The sequence below is a fragment of the Cupressus sempervirens genome, chromosome 9, assembly GCF_028749045.1.
Source record: "Cupressus sempervirens isolate cs-2001-9-10 chromosome 9, ASM2874904v1, whole genome shotgun sequence".
Taxonomy (NCBI): domain Eukaryota; kingdom Viridiplantae; phylum Streptophyta; class Pinopsida; order Cupressales; family Cupressaceae; genus Cupressus; species Cupressus sempervirens.
This window is the reverse complement of record NC_143126.1, coordinates 137,447,815-137,471,583: the sequence shown is the minus strand read 5'-3', so window position 1 is coordinate 137,471,583 and position 23,769 is coordinate 137,447,815. Positions and strand designations below refer to the sequence as shown.

Here is a 23,769-nt window from a genome sequence, read left to right as displayed (position 1 = left end):
CAAATTTGATTGATGAAAAGGATTTGAAAAGATGAGAAAAGAAGAAAAAATTAAATTGAATTTGGTATTTTTGGAACTTAGATGATTTTCATCTATGTTTCCATTAATGACAAAGGGGGAGATTTTTAGTGTAAATGCTAATTATTTTTTGTGGCTAATTATCCTAAGCATTTCTAGATCACTTGGGGAGATTAATATGTTGAACATGACTATGTTTGTCATTGATGTCGATGTAGTATTGTTTCTGTAAGGATTACTAGAGTAGTAGATAGAGAATGAGGTCATATGGACTATGTATTGATGACGAGGCCATGTGTAGTTGAGGATATATTCTATAGTATCAAGTGATGACATAGAAAAGTGTGCATATAGAAACTCAAAGACATGTGAGAGTTATTCATTATTTATAGAAGATAGTGTGTAGATAGAGTACCTAAGAAGTGATTTTTGGTGCTTGGATTATGTCTCTTAACATGGATAGAATCCTGATGAGAAAATTTAGATAGTGATAGAAAACAACCTAATGATGTCATTAGCAAGTGCATGATGTTTAAAGTTACACATGAAAAGAGTTTTAATTACTATGATTTGACAATATTTTGTAATTTCAAAGAGAAGTAATTAATTATAATATCTCAATGAGGTTCTATTTTAATTAATTGAGAATACCTCAACATCAAGTCAGTGAATTATTCTAAGGAAATGATATTAAGGAACATTATTTTCCTTGTGATGGTGAAGAGAACATGTGTAGGAGTATGCAAGTGATATGAGAAGTTGGTAAATGCATGTAAGAAATCAAAGGGATCATTGTGATATTAATTTGAAGATTTGGTATTGAGACTCGAGAAGGTATTTGGTGCAGTATTTGGACAATAAGATGACAAAGAAAGAGTTCTAGTTGTGAATTTTAGTTTCATTTGGAAAGGAATAATATAGAGGCTTGTTGGAAAGTGAGTTCAATGGTCTCACCCTTAAACTTGTTTGGATAGTGGGTCCACCTACCATTTACAACTCCTAGCAAGGATTCAAAGTCTACTAATATGAACTGATATGTACTAAATATATTTCATTGGATCTTTCAATAGCTCATCTTCTTACAAGGAACATTTATATTAGTACATCATATTGTAAGTACCATCCCCACCAAGGTTTTCCCTCTTACGAAGGGTTTCTATAGTTAATATATTTGGTGTTATTGTGTATGTGTATCTTGTTATGGTTGCTAATCATATTTTTCATATGCTTAAGGTTTAATAAAGGTTGATAAAATTTATATTTATTTATATTTACTTTCTAACAGACCTCACATAAGTAAGCACTTCCCCTACAATGGTTTTTACCTACACAAGATAACTTATGTACAACACCTCCAATAATTAGAATTAATGATATAGTCATATGTCCCAATGAGCCACCTAATGCTTTGCATCAAAAGGAAGTTATTATCACACTACACTACAATCACTTGGTATGGTTGGTAGACTATGTATTTAGCTCTAAGTCTATTGATTGGAAGTTGTAACTATTGCAAGTCTTTGTCCCTTCACTCCACTCACCTTTGATTATTACTATGAGTGTAAGCATGTTAGTAATAAATAACCATAGAGAATCCCTCTAGTTGTGTACATTTTGTATTTTCCAAGAGCCATATATGCAAAAGACGACACACCATAACATTGTGGTGCTCATGGTGGATGAACTAGCTAAGGTCATAAATTGAACAGACCAACATACTTTCCCCCAATGCATATCAAGTCCATCACTCCTTTGCAAACTAAAAGATGAAGTAACATCCTTGTAGATGCAAGCTTCAACCATTAGTAGCTACCAATAATACTGCTATAACTATCACAAATTAGTAGATGAAGGAAAAAATAATAGTTCTATACTCAAGCCACCTCAATTCAATGTGGCTTTGGTATTTAGAAACTTGACCAATGAACCATGTTTATAGATGAAAAATCTTCAAAACTTAAATAGAATGTCATCCACTACCATACTTATCCCTCAAATAGGTGGCTGAAGGATGTTGTACACATCCTCTAAGGTGATAATCATCTTGTTGATGGGGAGACAATTTTTTAATTTTTTTTGCATTCCACTTGTCTACCAAGGCCATAAATAGAGGCCCATGAAATTTGACCTCAAGTAGGATATAAACCAACCACATTCTCACTATCCAAAGGAGATCCTACTCTACTTGAGTTAATTCTTCTTCTCAATCCAAGTAAGGGCATGACTTATCATATGTTTGATTCATAAATGCCCCTAGATACAAGTATGATTCACAAATGCTAGTGTTAAAATAACCTATTTTTTCTTTGAACCATGTGCATCCTAAAGATGCATGCACTAATAATTTTTCAAACTATAAAAAAATTTTTAAAAAATGAGAGAAATAGGTAGAAGATGGCCTACCCAATATAGCTCCTTGATTATTCTCTCTTGTAAATATCATCTACAATGTATCTTTTCTTAGAATCTCTCAACTATCAACAATAATCCTTGTAGGTCATATGATGACATTGACCCATATAAGGGCCAACAAGACCCGTACATAGTAGAAAATGGGCCCAAAATGTAAATTTTTAGAGGCTTGTTTAGGTCCATTTTCAATCTTGATCTTTTTCCATATTTTAAGGAAAAATTAGGATGGCATATTACCTAAAAAATCTATTTTTTCTAGTTTGATTAGACTAATACTTCTTAAAAGCATTCTTTTTGTTAGGGCAACTTCCTCTAATTTTCGAATTGAGAAAGCTTTTTTAGTTTTTTTGCAAATTAAAACTATGATTAGCCAAGAAGGGAGATAGTTTCCTCCCTAATATAGGTAATTTCAGAGGTATGTCCCCTTTCTTAGATAAACTGCACTTTGAGAGTTTAGTAAACATAATGGTAACTAATGTACCTCACTTCTCTCTATTAGGTAATAATTTAGTTCACATGATCCCTCATAAAGATAGGTACACTAAACTAGGGGAGCAATGTAGTGTCATAAATTTTTGCCCTTACATTTATGACTCTTTTGTATCACATCCCATGAGCAAATACAAAGATTGCATGATCAAATAGTCATTTTTAGATATCATTGTACCCTAGAGTACTTTGATCATACTATCCCAACTTAATTTAGATGTATTGTACCTAGATATGAGTGCAACAAAAAAGTATCTAGACATCATGCTTGCATTAACAAATTTGAAGTTTTGATACCACTTTTAATGTGTCTCCCCTATTGCAAGTTTTCATGCAATGGCTAAACTCACCCCCTGTGATCTTCAAAGCTGATCTTTGAGATTATTTTCCCCTCTCAACATTCTTCAGAATCTCTTTCTTTCTCGCATGTCTTTGATGTTTCTTCTCACTCATCTAATATAATCTCTTCACTTTCTTTTCTCGGTATATCCTCATGTAGAAAATCTTTGCATTCATGATTGGTACTCATGTACATTTACACTCTCTATCCTTCTCTCTTTTATATCTTATATTACTCATTTATTTTGATCATTGTTATATTATCATATCAAATTCTTTTATTGTTTGGGATCATTGTTAGGTAGTAAGGGCTTTGCTTCCTCAAGTGAGACTCGTTCCTACTACCTATCTGATCATTGTGCAATAAGGAATTTTCTCCATGAAGCAAGGCTCTTTTTTATTGTACTCATTAGTGCAATAAGGGTTCTTTCCCATTAAGTGGGAAAGTGTTTCTATTAATTTTCTTTATCCATTGATCTTTTATTCATATGATTTTATTTGGTTGTCTATGGAGGTGGAAATGCCAAAGAAGGGGTTTCACTATAATAAACCTCTTAAAAGGAAACTGCAACCCTTTTTCTCTTTCTATGTGTAGGTGACAAAGAGATCCTCCTCAAAGCTACACTTGGAGATGATTTGACTAGGCTTCAGTCCATGCAAGTTTTTATGTCTTTTTTCATATAAGACCCTAATGCAATGCACACCCATCCATGGAATAGGTTATTGTCTAAGGCTGAGGCTTTGGGTATTTTATATATTATTCTCTATTGTAATTATTTGCTACTTCATAAGTTGCATATTCAATGGTTGTTTTGTATTTGAAAGATGTTTAAAATGTTTAAGTTTAATTATGGTTAAGTTTACTTATATTTCTTTCATCTTTTACCTTCAAATTATTAGTTAAAATTAAGAGTTCCCAATCTTCTCCTTTTTAATTAAAATATTAATTTTAATAATAATGCTTTCTATTTTCTTTATTGCAAGTAAGGTTCTTTTCCAATGTTTCTTGGCATTTAAACAAAGAAGGGAGAAATTATTCTATAAAAGCACTTTTTTTCTCTACCTTTTTAAATCTATGCGAGTATTTATACACACAAAAGTTTAAAAGCATCTAAGCATTTCATAAAGTTAAGAAAAAAAAATTTTAAACATCATAAAAGGTATAAAAAAAGGACAAGCGTATTGGTCATGTTTGCACTCACATATAAAGTTACTCAATTTATGCAAAACAATAATATCTACTTGGTACTGTATTTATTTATGTAAAATCAATATAAGAAAATAGATACATATTTAAAAATAATAATAATCTTTATCATAACATAAATGAAATAACTAATATGTTATAAAATACTTATTGAATTTATTTATATAATTTTTTAAAACATAAGCTTATTCAACCACACTATCCCTAAGAAACCCTTCTTATTGAAGATAATGGAACAACTGCTGTGATGCATTTTTATAAGAAGACTTCAGATTACTTCCTTACATTTTCTTATTCTGAGCCACTCTCCTTTTATCAAAGCAAACGTAAAAGTCATTTTCTATCCGATTTTACTTTTGACTTTTCTTATACTTTTACGTGTATTGTTACATTTATTTAAATAGGGATATAAAATCAGTTGCCTAGTAGTGAAATATAGAAACTAGTAGATTGGCTGGGACCTTAGTTCTTTGAGTCCTCTATAACTTCTCAAGGTTATAGATTAGGTCTGATAAAGCCTACAGTTAGATAAATTTAATAAAGTGAATGAACACAAAATTTGAATGAAAAGAATCCAAAGCCCCCATGGAAAACTAGACCAGCCATAGCTAAAGATCTAAGCTCCGTGAGAATATTATTTGCACTCTTCTAGATGGCTTCATGCACGATGTTACTTACTCATATCTGGAGGGTTCGTACAATTCAGATGATGGGATATTCACACTTCAAGCTGTCTGATGGTTCGAGTATTTTAAAGAAATAGCGAGGAAAACATAGAGTTTATGCGCAGGACTGCTCTAATATGAGGGGGCAATCTCTAGAAGCCACATCAGAAGAAGATGAAGCTTTGATGATGGAAGTAGTGTATGAAGTGCTCCACGACGCGTATTAATGTGAGCACAAATATGGATGGCAGTTGCATCCTGTAACATCTCCAATATAGATCATGAGCATCCATCTACTTGATATCCACACTTTCTAACATGATCACTAACGCTTGTTACCCAAGTCATTTTGGTTACAAACTGATCTCCTGCAAGTAATTCAATGAATGAGAATAGAAAACAAATAGAAGAAGACCGATGTGAGCGATGGAAGATAATGATCAGTGTCCTCAAAGATAATGTAGTTGCACTTTTAACTTATTGAGGAGCACAAATAGTTTCAATGAAAAAACAACCAAAGGTATTACTAGTTGAGTTTTGTTATTCACAGTAGCCAGTAGCTAATGACAGAAATTAAGTTTTTAAACATCAAATACTAAGGAAGAATTTTTTTTTGAAAAATAAATCATAAATACTTTTAGTCTAGAAATCAAGTCTTAACCCATGATGTTTAAGCCATGTTTAAGCCATCCGCAGTGAAGGAGACAAGGAAGGCCCTGGACAATAATTTTACGAAGGAACAGGCACAGACAGTTCGAAGCTCAATAGCCAATGTCAAAAAAAATTTGAACTCCCAAGGTTTTTCTTGCTCTTTTACCCTCTTCAATTCAGTCATTGCGAACAATTGAATTATTAGTAAATTGTACAGTTTTTCCGCGGCATCAGCAGTTGTTAATGGTAATGTTACTTTTTCAATCTTTTACCGTACATAGTGGTAGCCACCCTGACGGGTTCAATACAGGTCAAGAACACGTTCCGTTAATAAAACACCACTCGCAGGAAATCTTGTATCTAATATACAACTGAAAATATCTGAAAATAGAAGATACAAACACATTAGATGAATGTAACATGAAATAAAGGAGAACAAGTCATCTGGAAAAAGGGATGGAGGCCTACAACATGTCAGAGTTTCAATTTATTTACAATTTCGATAGCTTGTCACTGGTGAAGTACATGCAAAGTTGTAGAGATTCAGACTTGTGATGGATGTTAAACTTGGGAGAGTAAAGTAGAAAAATCAATTGTCGCTGCTGCTTTTAATGGGTGGCAAACCCAAACACTATTTCATTATCAATTGTTATAACGAAATAGTTTCTACAGCAGATATTGAAGCGATCAATATATAACATCTGTAGGATTTTTATGATTTTGGCAGATGATGGAGATGATCTCTCAAAGGACATTTAGAAACTGGGTAGTAATTTCGATGACAATCTCATGTTATTCTTGCGCTTGGTGCTCTTGTATACACCCAAGCTTCTATTAGAAATCTCAGCCTGCAAGGGGTTGGACATAGTACATTTGAGTGAAATGATGAAATCAAAACTGGCATCTTTATGTATTTGGGGAAGGGCCATTATGCACTGGAGCTGAATCTGGCATGATTATTGCAACTGTACACCTCAAATCTTGTCGGAAGATGAGAATTGGCATAGAAAGAATGAGCATTACTACTTTCTATTGCTGATAACTTGACAATGGTCTGTGATGTGAGTGTATGGGTTGATTGTACTCGAGCCAGCCACACTTGGAATATCTCCTCAGCCCATTTCTCAAATATTGTGGTGCCCAAGGGAGCCAACTCCCAACAACATGAAACAAGGCGCTCAACCGCACTGCTTTCTACATCAAACAACCCTCTCCCATTTGTAGCTCTCTGATATGACTCATGCAGCTTATCAACTATTTTTTCTGCAAGCTTACAAAAGTCGAAGGGAAGGAAAACCAGGCATTTATCTATGGATTTCATAAGCTGTTCTGAGAAGTAACGCCTGATTTGATCGGAGAGTGCATTGTGATCGAGCTCTTCGCCCATTTCAATGCCTCCAGCTTGTTCATCAGTCTCCAAGTTCAAGTCCAAAACAAGCGCATGTCTATTCCTCTTCTCACTTTGACTCATTTCTACTGAATCCCATTCTGGTTTTCTCTTAAAACTACTATTCCCCAATTTCGCCAGTCCTACTTTTTCCTGATCTTCCTGCAACACCAGCTTTAAGCCCCAAGATGTGTGCTCAATATGTTTTATTAGGTCTTCCTCATCGAATTGATAAGATGGGCAATGGGTAAAGCAGTTGGTTCCGATCATCGAAGTCAAGAAAAAGACAGCATTCGACAATCTCACTTCCCTCCCATTGGAATCCATGATTCTTCCCGTTTCCAAGGCCTTCATTAGCACCTCCATGAATGCGCCCTCTGCCCGCTCAATATCCTCCACCAGCACAACACAGTTAGGGTTTAACCCAAGTCTGTCCAAATCATACTTGCCCGTGAAGCAAACAACACTATCCTGCGACCCAAACATTATTTCGGCCAGAGCTTGAGCAGTCTTTCGTTTCCCCATCCTGTCAGGGCCCAATGCAAGAAACCATGTGTCCCCCTTGATACCATTTTCTCTTCTAACTCCCCCGGATCTTGATCTCAAAACGGCACTAACAATGGCACGGGCATTTGCTTCACTTTGCCATGGTATTCTCTGTGAAAGCCTCTTGGTCATGTCTTCGAAGCCTTCTTTGTCGGACTGCAGTGGTGTAGGGCTGTCTTGGGAGGTGGAGTGAGCGAGGCCGAGGGCAAGAGTGGTCTCAACATTATCAAACCTCGAGGATTCCTCCACACTGTCGATGCTCGAATCCCCAACATTAGTCTGATGTGAACAGGCGGGAGAATTAGACAGCACTCCTGATCCATAACCGTGGCTTTGAGGTCCCCGCCACCATGATGGGCATGGACCAGAATTTACTCCGGAAACCGAGGCCGCGTAGTGTGGGATCTCGAACGCTGATCGCCGCCTCTGTTCCCAATGAGAATGTTTAATCCGACATATCTGCTCCCATTTTTGGCGGAGTTCCTCCAACTGCGCCACAAATTTAGGGGAAAAGATCAGATGGTGAAAAGTTTTGTAAGCTTAGCCTAGTTGGGTATAGGGCAAGTAGAGAGAGTACGTATGTATACCTGGGCCGTTGCACTTTTTATGGACTTGTTATTGTTGTTGTGTTGCTGAAGCCACAAAGGCAACTGGCTAGCGGTGGAACTCAGTTTCTTCTCTTCTGCCTCTTGTTCGAATTTCGCAGAGCATTCGGAGCAGCAGTTGGGCTTTTCCACTGGTTCGTCGTCCAAGTCGATGGTTTTAATGGGTGGCGCTTGCCATGACATGATGTTCTGTGGAATCGGGATCAAAACATCGCTACGTGTGCCGCTGATCTTGCCCTCGACTTGGTTCGCCGAGCTGCAAAACATGTCATTCCATGTAGAATTAACTATACGCCATTCAGTATGATGGATGAAAGATATTAAATCACGAAATAAGGCATTATAACCATATGACTTAATTCAATCAGATTTCTATAATTTATATGGATGGTATTTTTGTTTCTGGATTCATTGTGTAACAATTTTTAACATCGACCTTTCCTGTTATACTACATAATCTATCATCAAGATACAGGAGAGTTCCTGTTATACTACATAATCCATCATCAAGATACAAGAGAGCAAAAGAATTGACAATGCTTATGGACATGGTGATGATGGATCATGGCATCCTGATGATCATGTAATATGATCCTAACCGTTGATGCTAAAAATTGTTACACAATCAATCCGAGAAGAATACCATCATTTTCCTATCTGAAATCAAATTTGAAGTAGCGATAGAATGTTTTCTTTTCTTTTCTTGGCTAATATTTAGTTCAATAGACATGGAAAACTTCACTGACATCTGTGCATTTCGTCCATGGCCTCTAAGTCACAACCTTAAAACAAGGTATCAAATATATTCTTAAAATTATAAAATTATTTCAAATTTCATTTTGTTTATTGTACACCTAAAGAATTCATCCACTCCAATTCTTTCCCATGTCCCCTTATTCATCCATTTCTATTCTTTCACTTATTGTTCATGACAACAGTAACCAAGTTCACTTTTCTTTCTCAAAAATAGTTATTGTCCACTTCTCTTTCTCAGCAATTCATCCACTCCTATTCTTTCTCATGCCCACTATTCATCCATTTCACTTACCAAATTAATTTTTCTTTTTCTTTAAGCTCTCTCAAGTGTGATCGAGAGGTTAACTGAAAAAAAATCAAATTAATTGTAGACATGGTATGTCAATAATTAGCACAATCCCTATTTCTGAGGTTAACTGTATTCAGAATGAACTCAAGAAACGAAAGCTGTTTTAGACAATTTCCATTCCCATTTTACACTTCCTATCTACCATGAAATTCCCACTTTGAGAAATAAATGATTGTGATGGAGAAGAATATTAACCTGGGTTGAAGAGTCAAGGAAAGCCCTCCAGAGGGAACTGGAACTGCTTGAAGACCCCATTGAGTTTCCAGAGACGGTTGCCCCTTCTGACACTTCATATACGTCTCATAAGTAGCAGTCGCCATTAACCAAACCCTTCGATTCTCTGCACCACAACTCAGAATCCGTTCGAGTTCTATCCTTATATGCTCAACTGCACAGTAACCATGACCACCACCGTTAACCCTATTCCTGTTATTACCCTCATCAAAAGCCCACCTCAGATCACCCACATAAACAATAGCGGAGCCTCCAACAAGGCAGTTATTAATTCCTCTCCTGAGCTCAGCAAGCTTCTGCTCAACAACTTCCCTGCCAAGAGGCATCCCAAGAGCGGGAGAATTAAAGTGAGGAGTGACAAAGCGAACAGCCTTGAGCAGATCAGGAACATCTCCTCTCCCAATCCGACTCATCACGTCCCTCACAACATTCTCGGTAAGAAGAAAACAATCTCCAACAATCACACTATTCATTCTCCTCGTCTTCTGCCCCAGCAAAACCGAAAGCACGCTCTCCACGTCATCATTCTTCACACCACCATTAAACCTATCGAACCCCGGGCTATCAAAGAAATTAAACCGGGAACTATGGTTACCAACACTAGTCTGACTGTAGATCACCCCACCAGCCAAATCAACCGCCTCGGCCATAATCCCCTTTATTTTAGCAGCACTAGATCGACAGATCTCACTACTATTCTGATTCTCCAAAAAAGTCGAAGAAGAAAAATTGACGCAAGCACTTTCTTCCTCCAGCTTATTCTTCGCAAAAGTACTAGAAAACCCAGCCTCCCGCATAACACGACTGACAGAGGGATCGTCCAAGATTGAAATTATGAGTTGCTCGATCTCAACCTTGACGCCGAGCAATGGCTGCTGCTGCTGCTCAACGCATCCCCGCCGTTGATTCGCCTGCGCGCGCTTCAGCACCGCCACGAGGGAGTTTGAAAGCGACGGCTGCACGACCGAACCCGCGGTTGTTGGAAGGCGGTTTAGGGCAACCTTGAAGCACAATTCCAGAGCCCTGCATTGCAGAGGATGTGAAGTGGAGTGCGGGTGTGATTTCAGGCACGCCCGCCTCAGCAGTGTCGTGCCGCCGGGCGACAGCAAAGTTGCGGCGACATGCAAGGGCGTCACCTGTGCATGGCCTCTCTGACGTGCTACTGCCACCGCATGCTTCACCACTCCCGCGGCCTCCGCCGTCAATGTGTGCTGCACCGTGCACCCTACTGACCGCATCCCCCAAAACCTAATTCCTCACAACCAAGTAAACGAAACTAGAACCACTCTCTTCACCTAAATGAAATCCTTCCTGGATTCAATTGTGTGAACAATTTTTCATGAATGTTTCAGATCATTCATCATGATGATTTGATGAGGCATCCCCAGCCCAAATTCTTCACAACCAACTAAACAAAACTAGAATCACTCCCTTGGCCGAAATCCTTCTGAATTCGATTGCGTCACCAATTTCTTCATCAATGTTTTGGATCATTCGTCATGATTTGATCCTTCACCGTAAAACCTCCGCATCCCCCACTCCAAATTCTTCACAACCAACAAAACAAAACTAGAACCACTCTCTTGGCCTAAATCCTTCAGGATTTCATTGTGAGTAATTTTTTCATTAATGTTTGGAATCATTCATCATGATTTGATCCTTCACAGTACAGCTCTTGACTGCATCCCCACTCCTAATTCTTCACAACCAGATTCTATCGTATAAGAAAAATTTTCATCAATATTTCAGATCATTCATTATGATTTGATCCATCACAGTTAAACCTCTTGAGGGCATCCCCACCCTTAATTCTTCACAACCAACTAAACAAAACTATAACCATTCTCTTGACCAAAATTCTTTTGTTTGTGTGAGGATTTTTTTTATCAATATTTGGATCATACAATACAACTTCTTGGCATCCCCAGTCCTATTTTTTCACCAACCAACTAAACCAAACCAATACTACATATTTGTGTAAAATCTTTCTCAATCCGATTGAATACGTAATCCTCAAAATCATTCTTCATAAAACAAACCTTTTTTCATATAAACATTTCAGATCATTCAACATGGTCTATCATGCTAACTGATAGACACGAAATCATTCACCATGCTCTATCATACTACCTCGTAGGCATTAAAAGAGAAATAACTACTCTCTATTATACCTTGTTCTTCTCCGGCTCTTCCCCGCCCACGTTTCTTATTATGCCTAAAGCACATAAAACTAGATCTGGCTCAAATCAGGCAAATCAGCTGACCCGTGAGATACAAACAATCCTTATTGTCGATTCTTTTCTATTCGTTGTCAATCTGACATTTAGGGTATTGTACAAATTTACAATACATTGGGCGGCTTGGATGGGCGCTGCTCAGCACTGCCAAGTGTTTTTCTTCCACCATGGCTACAAGAAACATTGATACAATATATAGGATGGAGTTCGCTAAGATCCTATTTCAGAATAGATTTCACTACGATCTTACTCTTTCTTGCTCATTTACCTGATCCTTTTCCTCTCTTTTTCCAAGCTTCTCTACTTTTTACCAAAGAGAATTTTTGGGCTTTTGTGGTTGAAAGATGTTGCTGAGATCTGAAAGCATATATACACAAAAAAATAAACCAATCAGGCAGGACCCACAATAACGTTCGTATCCCTTATCTTCCACACAATCCCAACCAGCTTCGCCACTCTCTGAAAAGGAATTTAACTTTGTTTTTGTTTTTCTACATAATTCCATGTATTCATACTATCGTGGCCAATACTAAATGTATATATTATCACCTCACGCCTTTTCAAATCACCAACTTGCAAAGCATAGGCACTAAAAAATGAGAAAAGTTGTGCCCGTTTTCACACAAGAAGCAGAGCACATTCTAACGGCCTATACAAATACGATTCCCTTGCCAGCAAAAACAATCTCAGAGGCGAGCTCCTGCTGTGTCAGCAACAGACGTTGCACAGAGTTCTAAAATTTAAGCATCCTTAAGCATTGCAACTCTTGCTTAAAGTTGAAAAGAATGGTTTTATTCGGATTGCAAGCCTACAAAATACTGCTTTTGATGAAAATTGATCGTATTTTAGTTTAGAAAAATTAGACAATGGCGTTGTCAAGGTTTACATAAAGCCCTTTGCGAGAACCGTGAACGATTGATGACCGTCAAAGCTTCAAGCAAACACTCTGTCATTTCAACGGAAAATAGTTCCTAAATCGAATGTTATTCCATCACTTAAAATACATGTAGATATCCTTAAATCACTGGAGGATGTCGTACAATTCTTACCTTTCTGAAGTTCTGAGATGTGATGTGATTAGATTCCCTTATTTGGTTTTTTCCATACAAAAATTGTCTAGGTACTTTTTAAAGACGAATTTTTGTGGGAAATTTTAGTTTTCTTTTGTTCTTGTATCATTTCATCCACTTTGGTGTTTTTTTTTTCAAAAGAATAAATTGAAGGCATTCATTTAAGTCAATATATGTAAATTCTTGTAGTGTATTATATCATGTCATTTGGATGAATTATAATAAATGAAACTCTGTGTATTCAATGTATGAAGCATCTAATTGTGCTTCAAAGGAGATGTGCTTCATAGAGTTTACAAAGGGATAATATAACTTTACAAAATCATATTTGATCATTTAAAAAAAATTTAAAAAATTAGATGATTGACAAGTGCCATATAATATTTCTAACTTGCAACTATCTATGAAATAGTTATTATAGACTTTTGATTTTAATTTTCAATCTACCAAAAAATAATATCAAAGGTTCATCTTAAGTGATGTATTAACTTTTTATAGGATTTGAACATATAACATTTTTTCAAAGGTAATATAATAAGTTCAAATCCCTGATGTGCAATAAGTCAACCAGAATGTGGAATAAGAAATTTTAAATTTTAACAACAATGCAATTGATAGAATAAGAAAATTAAGACGATCAACAAAAAATTATAGGACTTGGTTGCTTTTAGGTAATAGATGATCAAAAGAATATTTATTCCCTAAAGACATTACATGTGTAGCCTAAAGGAAAAAGGGTCAAGAACAAGACCAAGCAGAAAGTCTAACAAGATGAAGGACTTGAATTTGGAGTGGAATGAGATTCATACCTCCCTTGCTCAAAGTCATGTAGACTCCTTTTGGTCTGTGTTTACTTATGACTATGTTGTAATTTTCTTTTTGCATTAGTTTACCAATTTGATTTGTTAGGCTCAAACTTTATCTTGTTTGAATTAATAAATATATTATAATTGTCAAAAAAATCTTATTTATGTTAAAAATTATAAAATATCTTTTAAAATGTTACATGTAAAAGTATTGAATATTTGAAAATAAATAAAGAAAAATTTAAAAAATTGTGACATATTGGAACACTGCGACATATTGGAACACTTTATACTAATCGTGGAATTTAAATACAAAAAAAAATCTGTTTTGAATAAAAAAAAAAGTAAAGATAGTATTTTTCATTGTTTCATCATGTAACATAGAGATGATGAATTCATACTATTTAATGTCTTTCAACTCTGAAGTCATTGGACTAGTTTATCTTACAGTCCGACTTGATTCGAACAGACGTACACTTATGCACTAAAACCATGTAATATTAATCTAGAGAGTGTTGATGATATATAGGGCTAAAGAAAAGTAGTTTGTAATGTTCCCAAACAGAAATAAATGTATTTAATTATTTTTGTGTAACGAGCCGATTGTTTAATTTAACTCAGACCCAAATTTAATGTTTGTCATAGTAGAGTGTGTCACTGTCGGCTAATTTTGTACACCCTCAAAAAGCTTTTTTCTGATGTGTATTTAAGCATGGTTCGTAGTAGTCGATAGGTATGCTTTTGGAATTTTATCTCTCTATACTACAGATTCTTGTTGGAGTTTGGCATTGTTCGCCATTTTCAAAGTGAAAGACCTTCCCTATTTGGCTTGCACGGTTTCGGTGAGAAACAACCCTCACCCTATTCTGTTCAGTTCATCGCTTATGTATTTGACAAATTGTGGATTTTTCCTATTAGTGAATTAGTGGTCTCTATGTATACAAATTGTGTTGTCTTTTGGAGTGGTATCTATTATCTTGAATTTCTATTTTACATTTGGCATTGTTGGCAACCGTACGGCTATTCTAGTTGGCTTCCTCATCATTTTACGAACTCCATTCTCAGATCTTGGATCTACGTGTGATGTGATACATTTCTATCTGGCTTTTCGACATCAATCTCTGTGGTTGTTTTCATTCTCAATCTGTTGATACCAATCTTTGTCACTACACGGCATTCTGTACGGACTTCTCCATCACCTTACAACATTTGTAAACATACGACCTTTTATCTTTCCCCACCCTCTGTATGGACCCACCTTGACTTTATATATAATTATACGGTTGTGAAGTCCTTTCCCCCCCTCACTGTACAGACTCTTGTGTATTAATTCCATCCATGTCAAGTAAGGTCACTGTATGGCAATAAAATTGTCGTATGTCCATCCTCTTTCACCATACGGCATATCATAGCCAACTGTATGGGCTATCTTTGATCCTCAAGAACATCATAAAAATCACCTATCTCCTAGAAATTTTAGGGGTAGTCGACGTCTTTGGTCTCAGGAAGCACAAGGGGGCTATTACAATGGTATCAGAGCAATTGATCCTGCCAGCCTGTGGTCAATGAATGTGATTTTATAGCCAGAAGAGAAGAAGAACACATTCTGTTGATCGAATGGCTGAAGAACAGGAATGGGAACGAGAACTGACAGGTGCCGAACTCATTGCACTTCTGAAGGATCTTGAGTGGAACTAGGCACAGATCACTGATACTCAACGGCTTATGGAAGAAACTCTCAGAAAGTTGGCGAAAAACAAATTTTTTGGAGAACCGAATGGACATAGCGCAGATTTAGTGGCAGGCAGATCACACCCTCACACTACACACTCTCGACCATCCATGTTGACTTTCCCACCACAAACTGAGACACATCACGGAGAGAGACTTCCAACCTTTGAGGAAATACGGGAGGATTGGCAGAATGCAAATCTTGAAGAAGACATCTTCTACAAGGATTACACAGAACTAAGAATGAGATACGTAGGAGGTGGAAATAGAGGAGGATATTTTAATGATGACCTAAGGAGAAAATTGAGTAAGGTGAACCTATCTCCATTTGATGGTTTCGGCTCCATTTCAGCGTAGGCATGGGTAATGAAAGCCGACACCTACTTCCAGCTAAATCCTATGGCTGAAGAAGAAGCAATTAAATTTGCCCAGTTACACTTGGAGGGCATTGCGCACAAATGGTGGCACCACCACACTATCACTCTTGGGCATGATCAAATAAAGACTTATGCTGAGTTCACGGAGAGACTAATTGAACGATTTGATGGAAAAGACCTCGAGCTCAATTTCAAAGATCTAGCATAGCTGAGGCAAACAAGATCAGTAGATCAGTTCATTGCAGAGTTTCAAAGACTTTCTGTGTTAGTGACAGACATTTCTGAATGAAGGCAGGTCGTTCTCTTTATGAATGGACTGGTAGAACCACTGAAAGGTTGGGTGAAAGGATTCAACCTATCAACCTTGACGGAAGCAATTAGTAAGGCACGAAGTATGGCATCGTCGTCATCATCATCCTCATCCTCTCAGATTCATTCACATCTGAAATCGTCGACGTTCCCGAGGGACAAAGCTCCGCCCAAGAAGCCATCATTGGATGAAGCATCCTGACAAGAACTTCGAAGAAAGAAGTTATGTTTTAATTACAAGGGGCCTTGGGAACCTAGCCACTGATGTCTTAGGAAAGGGAAAATTCATTACATCGAAGTGATGTCTGATGAAGAAGATGAGAAAGATCAAAAGAGAACGCCAATGGAAGACATCCAACCTAGCGGTGACATTGCCATGGCCAAATTCAACTATACGGAGACGATTGCTACTTTAATAGAACATGGAGGATCCATTTCCTTGGCTAGCAGTTCAAGTTTCACAATTTTCTATGTGCGAGGTACCCTTCAGGGACAAAGGATCACAGTGATGCTGGATAGTGGAGCTACATTGAATTTCATAAATTCATCTTTAGTACACTGAAGAAATCTTTTGATGGAAGCACACGTGGGCTTTCAAGTCAAAGTTGTCGGAGGGACTTTCTTGCCTTGCATGTACCTAGTACCTCAGCTGAGCATCACGATAGCAAATCACATGGTGACAGAGGACTTTTTCATAGTGGATCTGGCTAACATGGAGGTCATCCTCGACATAGAGTGGATGGAGACGCTTGATGAATACACTTAGAGTTTCAAGTGAATGGACTTCACTTTTGTCGTTGATGGGAAGAAGGTGGTCCTTCGAGGGATGGAAAATGAAGGACCGAAGGAAGTGTCTGTGCATCAGATGGAGGCAATCCTACGGCATGATGATGTTGCATGGGTTGCACAATGTTTCATCTTGGCGGAACCTATTAAGGGGCACCGAACACCTCCACAAGATAAAGAGCTTTAAGATGTTTTAAGTAAGCATGAAAGGGTTTGCATAGATATTCCTCCTAGCCTACCACCGCAACGAGGATTTGAACATACAATAGAGTTGGAACTAGGAGCAAAACCTATTATAACCACACCGTACTGCCACCCAAAGAAGTTCAAAGATGAAATTGAATGAATGATCCAAGAGTTACTTGATAAGGGATGGATCCATCCTAGTTCTAGCCCATTCACATCATCAGTGGTGTTGGTCAAGAAGAAGGACATAACGTTGCATATGTGTGTGGACTATCACACACTAAACAAGAGGACAATAAAGAACACGTACCCCATTTCGAGGATAGATGAGCTACTGGATGAACTATATGGTGCCATCTATTTCTCAAAAATAGATCTCCATTCCAGATACCATCGGATCTGAATGAGGGAAGAGGATGTGGAGAAAACAGCCTTCCGTTTCCATTACAGACACTATGAGTTCCTGGTCATGCCATTCAGGCTGACCAACGCACCTGCTACATTCCAGTCATGCATGAACTGCATCTTTAACAAGAAGTTGTGTAAGTATTTGTTGGTGTTCTTTGATGATCTTCTCATTTATAGAAATACATGGGAGGAGCACTTGAAACATTTGAATGAGGTTCTAAGTATCATGGAAGAACAATCCATGTTCGCCAAATAATCCAAATGTGAGTTCAGAATGACGGAGATATTGTACTTGGGCCATGTTGTCAGTCAATATGGGGTTCAAGTGCATCAAGAGAAGATCTAGGCTATCCTTGATTGGCCTCCCCTAAAATCACTCACGGATCTGCGAGGGTTCTTCAGATTGTGCAGCTACTACAGGAGATTTTGTCAAGCATTTTTCTTAGCTCAGTGCACCTTTAATAGATCTGACGAAGAAAGGGGCTTTCCAATGGAATGAAGAAGCACAACTTACATTTGATAGGTTAAAAGAGGCCATGAGCACTTGTCTAGTGTTGGCATTGCCCGACTTCACTTGACCATTCATTTTGGAATGCAACGCATCAGGGGAAGGCATTGGAGCAGTTTTGATGTAGGATAGACACCCCATCACCTATGAGAGCAAGAAGGTTACACTAGCCAAGTGCCTATATTCCATCTATGATAAGGAAATGTTGACCATTGTTCATGCATTGACCAAGTTTTAGCAGTACCTGGTTGGTGCCAAGTTTGTTGTCCATTCAGATCACAACAGTCTAAAATATTTCCTGGAGCAGCAAGATCTGAACAAATGGCAACAAAAATGGGTAAGCAAGGTTCAATATTTTGATTTTGATATTGAATATCTAAAGGGGAAAAACAATGTTATTGAAGATGCCTTGTCTCGAAGACCCACCATCTGCTCACTAGAGAAAATCTCAGCTGACTGGAAGGCACAATTGCTGGTGGAATATTCCAAGAATACTTTTTCTTGTGAGATAATGGATGGTCACATCCACAATGATCATTATAAGGTGGTGAATGATATCATTTATTATAAGCATCAGATCTACCTAGTGCCTAAATCAAAGTTGAAGAAAAAGATCCTGAAGCACATGCACGACTCCCCTCTGGCTAGTCATCTCAACCTCCTAAAAACTTACAGAAGTATGAGGGAGAGGTTTTCATGGAAGGGATTGAAAGGGGATGTATTGCAGCATGTCAGAGAATGTACTATTTTCCAACAGAACAGATCCAAACACACTCTTCCTGCTCAAATGCTACAACCTTTGCCGATTCTCGAACATAAGTGAGAAAGTATATCCATGGATTTCATAACAGGTTTTCCCAAAGTGAATGGAAGGGATTGCATCTTTGTGGTAGTTGACTGATTGACAAAGTACGCTCACTTCTTCGCCATCCCTTCGGACCTTTAGGCTGCACAGATCGTCGATCTATTTTTAAGAGAAGTCTTTCACCTACATGGGTTACCCCAAAACATCATTAGCGACTGGGATAGATGCTTCATCAGTATCTTCTGGATAGAACTATTTTGAATGGTAGGAACTGAATTATCACCGAGCACAAGTTACCACCCACAGATAGATGGCCAAACTGAAATTGTGAACAAATGGCTCCAAGGTTATCTACGAAACTATGTCTCAGCACAACAATGCGCATGGGTGAAATGGATCCACCTTGGAGAATATTGCTAGAATACCACTTATCACATGTCGATTGGAATGATGCCATTCAAGGCTCTATATGGGCATGAACCACTCTCCTTCCTCGATATAGTGTTGAGCAACAATCGCACTCCAAAGGCGAAGGATTGGCTTTAGGAAGGATAGGACATTCTTAAGAGTTTGAAAGAAAACCTGCAGCAGGCACAAAACTGACAAAAGGTATATGTTGACAGACATTGATTAGAGAGGAGTTTTGAAGTGGGGGATTTGGTCTATCTCAAACTATAGCCTTATCGATAGTCCTCACTGAAGGGAACAGGGAAGGAGAAACTAAAGCCCCAATTTTATGGTCCCTACCGCGTGATCCATCGCATTGGTGAGGTATCGTACGAACTGGAGCTTCCCGAAGGTAGTTGCATTCATAATGGCTTCCACATTTCTTGTTTGAAGAAGGCTATAGGGAAAAACATCTCCATCACTACAGATCTTCCACCGCTCAATGAGGAGGGGAAACTCATTTTGGAAGCTGTTGAGATTCTCGAAGCATGAAAAAGTCTTGCATAACCGAATGATGAGAGAATACCTGGTATGTTGGCAACATCTATCGCTAGATGATGCAATGTGAGAAGGCGAACACATCCTCTAGCATTCGGCACTGCATTTTCTTGAGGACAAGTAAATTTTGGGACAGGAGGACTATAATGTTCTCGAACAGAAATAAATGTATTTAATTATTTTTGTGTAACGGGCCGATTGTTTAATTTAACTTGGACCCAAATTTAATTTTTGTCATAGTAGAGTGTGTCACCGTCGGCTAATTTTGTACACCCTCGAAAAGCTTTTTTTCAATGGGTATTTAAGCATGGTTCGTAGTAGTTGATAGGTATGCTTTTGGAATTTTATCTCTCTATACTGCAGATTCCTGTTGGAGTTCGGCACTGTTCGCCATTTTGGAAGTGAAAGACCTTCCCTATTTGGCTTGCAAGGTTTTGGTGAGAATCAACCCTCACCCTATTCCATTCGGTTCATCGCTTATGTATTTGACAAATTGTGGATTTTTCCTAATAGTGAATTAGTGGTCTCTATGTATCTAAATTGTGTTGTCATTTGGAGTGGTATCTATTATCTTAAATTTCTATTTTTCATTTGGCATTGTTTGCAACCGTACGGCTATTCCAGTTGGCTTCCTCATCACTATAAAGACTCCATTCTTAGATCTTGAATCTACGTGTGATGTGATACATTTCTATTTGGCTTTTCGACACGAATCTCTATGGTTGTTTTCATTCTCAATCTGTTGATACCAATCTATGTCACTACATAACATTATGTACGAACTTCTCCATCACCCTACGAAATTTGTAACCATACGGCCTTTTATCTTTCCCCACCCTCCGTACGGACCCACCTTCAGTTTATATATAATCGTACGACTGTGAAGTCCTTTCCCCCACTCACCGTACAAACTCTTGTGTATTAATTCTGTCGATGTCAAGTGAGGTCATCGTATGGCCATAACATTGCCGTACGTCCATCCTCTTTCATCTTATGACATATCATAGCCAATTGTATGGGCTATCTTCGACCCTCAAGAAAATCATATGAATCACCTATCTCCTGGCAATTTTAGGGGCAGTTGATGTCTTTGGTCTCAGGAAGCACAAGGGGGCTATTACATAGTTCTTGGAAGTGGGATAAAGAATATATAGTGTTCTCTTTGTTCTCTCCCCATCCCTTCCCTTTGGAAGGATGATTAAGGCACATTCCATAATAGAGGGCATAACATTAAACCTAAAATATTCCTTCTAACATAGTACGCATTTCATTACAACACATAATATTTTTAAAGATGCATTAATTATCTCAAGGTTAACTAAAAAAATCTATATTAATGGGTAATGAAGTAGTAATGTGGTGTTAAGAGTATATGGATTTTATATAAAGTAGACTACTGTGTGATTTTTTTGTTGTGAATTCAATAAATGTATTAAATTAATATGTTCATTGTTTGAAGTTTTTAAAGTTCCCAAGGGTTTCAAATAACTATATATCATCTATTACATCAAGATAATATATTATAATATGCTATAGTCTTTTAATTTTTTAAAGTAAAAATTTAATTTTTCTTAAATAATAATTTTATTTAAGAATATAATTTGGGATTTCATATTATTATGAACATTCATTTTATTGTATTTGAGTTGCATGATATTTGATTGAAAATCTAATTTTTTTATAATTATTTGTTTTTATAATTAATTTTATAATTTCTTTCGATTTGTAAATTAATATGTTTTAAGTTAGTGAGAATATTTATTACACATTTGTTGTATATAAAAAATGCATTAAATGTGAAGAATCATTATTATATTAAAAAATGAGAGTGTATTGTAAAAACTAGAATATAATGAAAAGGAAAAATGAATGTAATAATTTTGAGTGCAATATTGTTTGATCTTTTGAGAGAGGGATAAAAATGCATTTTATTAGTTGGTAACAAATGAAAGAAATGAGTAACATCTAAGTTGTTTAAAATTCCATCTTTTCATTCTATGCAACCTCTAAGCTTGACTTTGTGTTCATCTCTATCTTTACCTCTTATTTATTATGCCTTTTCTAAGGGGTGGTGGTGGACGTAATACCCTCCCCACCTTTGTCTCTAGCTCTATATGAGTATTAGTTGTGGTTAGCATGGCTCAATCTATGTCTCTTAAGGTTGTCATTAGCCTGATCCTAAGGACTCAAATATGCATTTGAGAGTCTCTATCCCCTCTTCTTTTGTTATCAACAAGATTGTAGTTGATGGTAAAAAAGAAAAAGCTTCCCCTATATAAGAAGGGGTACCATTTGTAACCAAAGTTACTATTGACCAACTCATAAAGTGGGCTACCTTTAGCTGGTCTCTGAAAGGTAGTGTAAAATTAATGCCCTTCTTAGTGGCATTTTTTTATTTTCCTTTTTTTCCTATAAAGAAGATATCAATTTTTTTCTCACTAATGACCCCTAGACCTTGGGAATGAATCAAGGAATATTTGAGTGATTTACAAAAAAAACCTAGACTAGAACCTATAGTGGACCTTAGAGTTATGGCTCCTATGTGGGTCAAACCCCTAGACCTCTACATATAATTCTGCAACAATAACATTATCAAGGGAATTAGAAATGGCTTTTGTACCATTTCTCCAATTGATAAGATCACATAGCCCAAATCACAACTTCTCATTGGAAGGATCTACATTAGTGTTACTATGAACTAGAAGTTGCCACCTCTATTACTCTAAACTCTAATTTGGGATTTAATGTCCATCCACTAGAATATGCAAAGGAATGGGTGTTTATGTCAACTACAAACAATTTTCCATTTTAATATTTCTTGCCCCTTCCAAATAAATGACTCTACTAACAAGGTGCCTTAGGTTAGTTTCTTGAATTTCCCTCTTAAAACCAACCCTCATCCTAAGGGGGTTTCCTCTTACCTCCCAACTAGAACATTCTCTTCTTCTTCTCTTAAGGGACCTATTACAGGCTCTTCAAGTCCTTTTCTCAACTCTTTCAATCAAAAAATCCAAGATGCAATAGTTAGAAAGGCCCCATCAAAGTCCCAGACCCTTGTCCTATATTTTCCTTCTCTTTTAGATAGGAACAACTTTGACCCATAGTCATCTATTTCACTAGTGTTATCTCCCCTATATTTCTAGTTCTCCTAGATGATGTGTGTACTTTTCAAACTAAGGAACAACTTTAGACCCTCAAACCCTTCTCTTTCCATTTTTCTTCAACTTATATGGTTGATGATGAGGATCTTTTTGAATATTTTGAGTGGATGATGGTTGACAAAAAAATAAAAAGAATAATAAAATGGATGTTGAAAGAGATAGATAGGTTGTTAAGAATAAAGGAAAAGTATCAGGTCATAAAATCCTTGGAAATGAGAATTTTCTTTTGAGAGTGCCTATAGAGAAAGGGGTACATATGGGAATAACTGAGGTTCAAGGCATAGTCTACTTGGTCTTTGTGTTTGTTCAATATATGTTGGTTTGTGCCTTAATTGTGATTTATTTTAAATGAAAATTATCTCATGGTGTATAAGAGGTCTTAATAGTATGATCAATCAACAAATCCTCAAGTGTGCCTTACAAGAACTCAAAGTGGATATGATTCTTAGACAAGAAATCAAAATGTAAAAAAGAAGGATTTGATAAAGTTGTTGTGTTGGCCCCTACTAGCATTGAGAGGCTCAGGGGGTGAATCTATATGCACACTTTTACAAAATCTACTCATTATTGCACTGAGCTGTATCACACACTTTTTATTACCTCTTTAACTATTAAAGAAATGATGAATTTTATGTAGTAAAACCATACAATATGCCACACAGAAGCATACATAAATGCCATAGATATTTTTAAGTGGAAACCCCTAGTAAGAGATTGACAACCATATTGGGATTAATATACCCATAGCCTTTTCTTGAAATAAAATTGGTTCCTTGTTAAAT

General features: G+C 37.0%; 1 protein-coding gene across 1 annotated transcript; it reads right to left on the bottom strand.

Annotated features, from left to right (window-relative positions):
- Positions 1-6,238: 6,238 nt before the first annotated feature.
- Positions 6,239-11,827, bottom strand: LOC149537897 (protein SMAX1-LIKE 3-like). Its single transcript, XM_089799308.1, has 3 exons — positions 9,620-11,827; positions 8,302-8,575; positions 6,239-8,203 (listed from the first exon to the last, which is right to left on the bottom strand). Exons 1-3 carry the CDS (start codon positions 10,894-10,896, stop codon positions 6,710-6,712), a joined length of 3,045 nt encoding a protein of 1,014 aa, XP_089655434.1. The 5' UTR covers positions 10,897-11,827; the 3' UTR covers positions 6,239-6,709.
- Positions 11,828-23,769: the final 11,942 nt, after the last annotated feature.

Excerpts from the sequence above, each read along its gene's own strand:
- LOC149537897 (XM_089799308.1), bottom strand. The coding sequence starts at position 10,896 with ATGCGGTCAGTAGGGTGCACGGTGCAGCACACATTGACGGCGGAGGCC. Across the intron at positions 8,576-9,619 it reads TCCTTGACTCTTCAACCCAG|CTCGGCGAACCAAGTCGAGG; the intron begins GTTAATATTCTT and ends CATGTTTTGCAG. Across the intron at positions 8,204-8,301 it reads TAAAAAGTGCAACGGCCCAG|TTGGAGGAACTCCGCCAAAA; the intron begins GTATACATACGT and ends TTTGTGGCGCAG.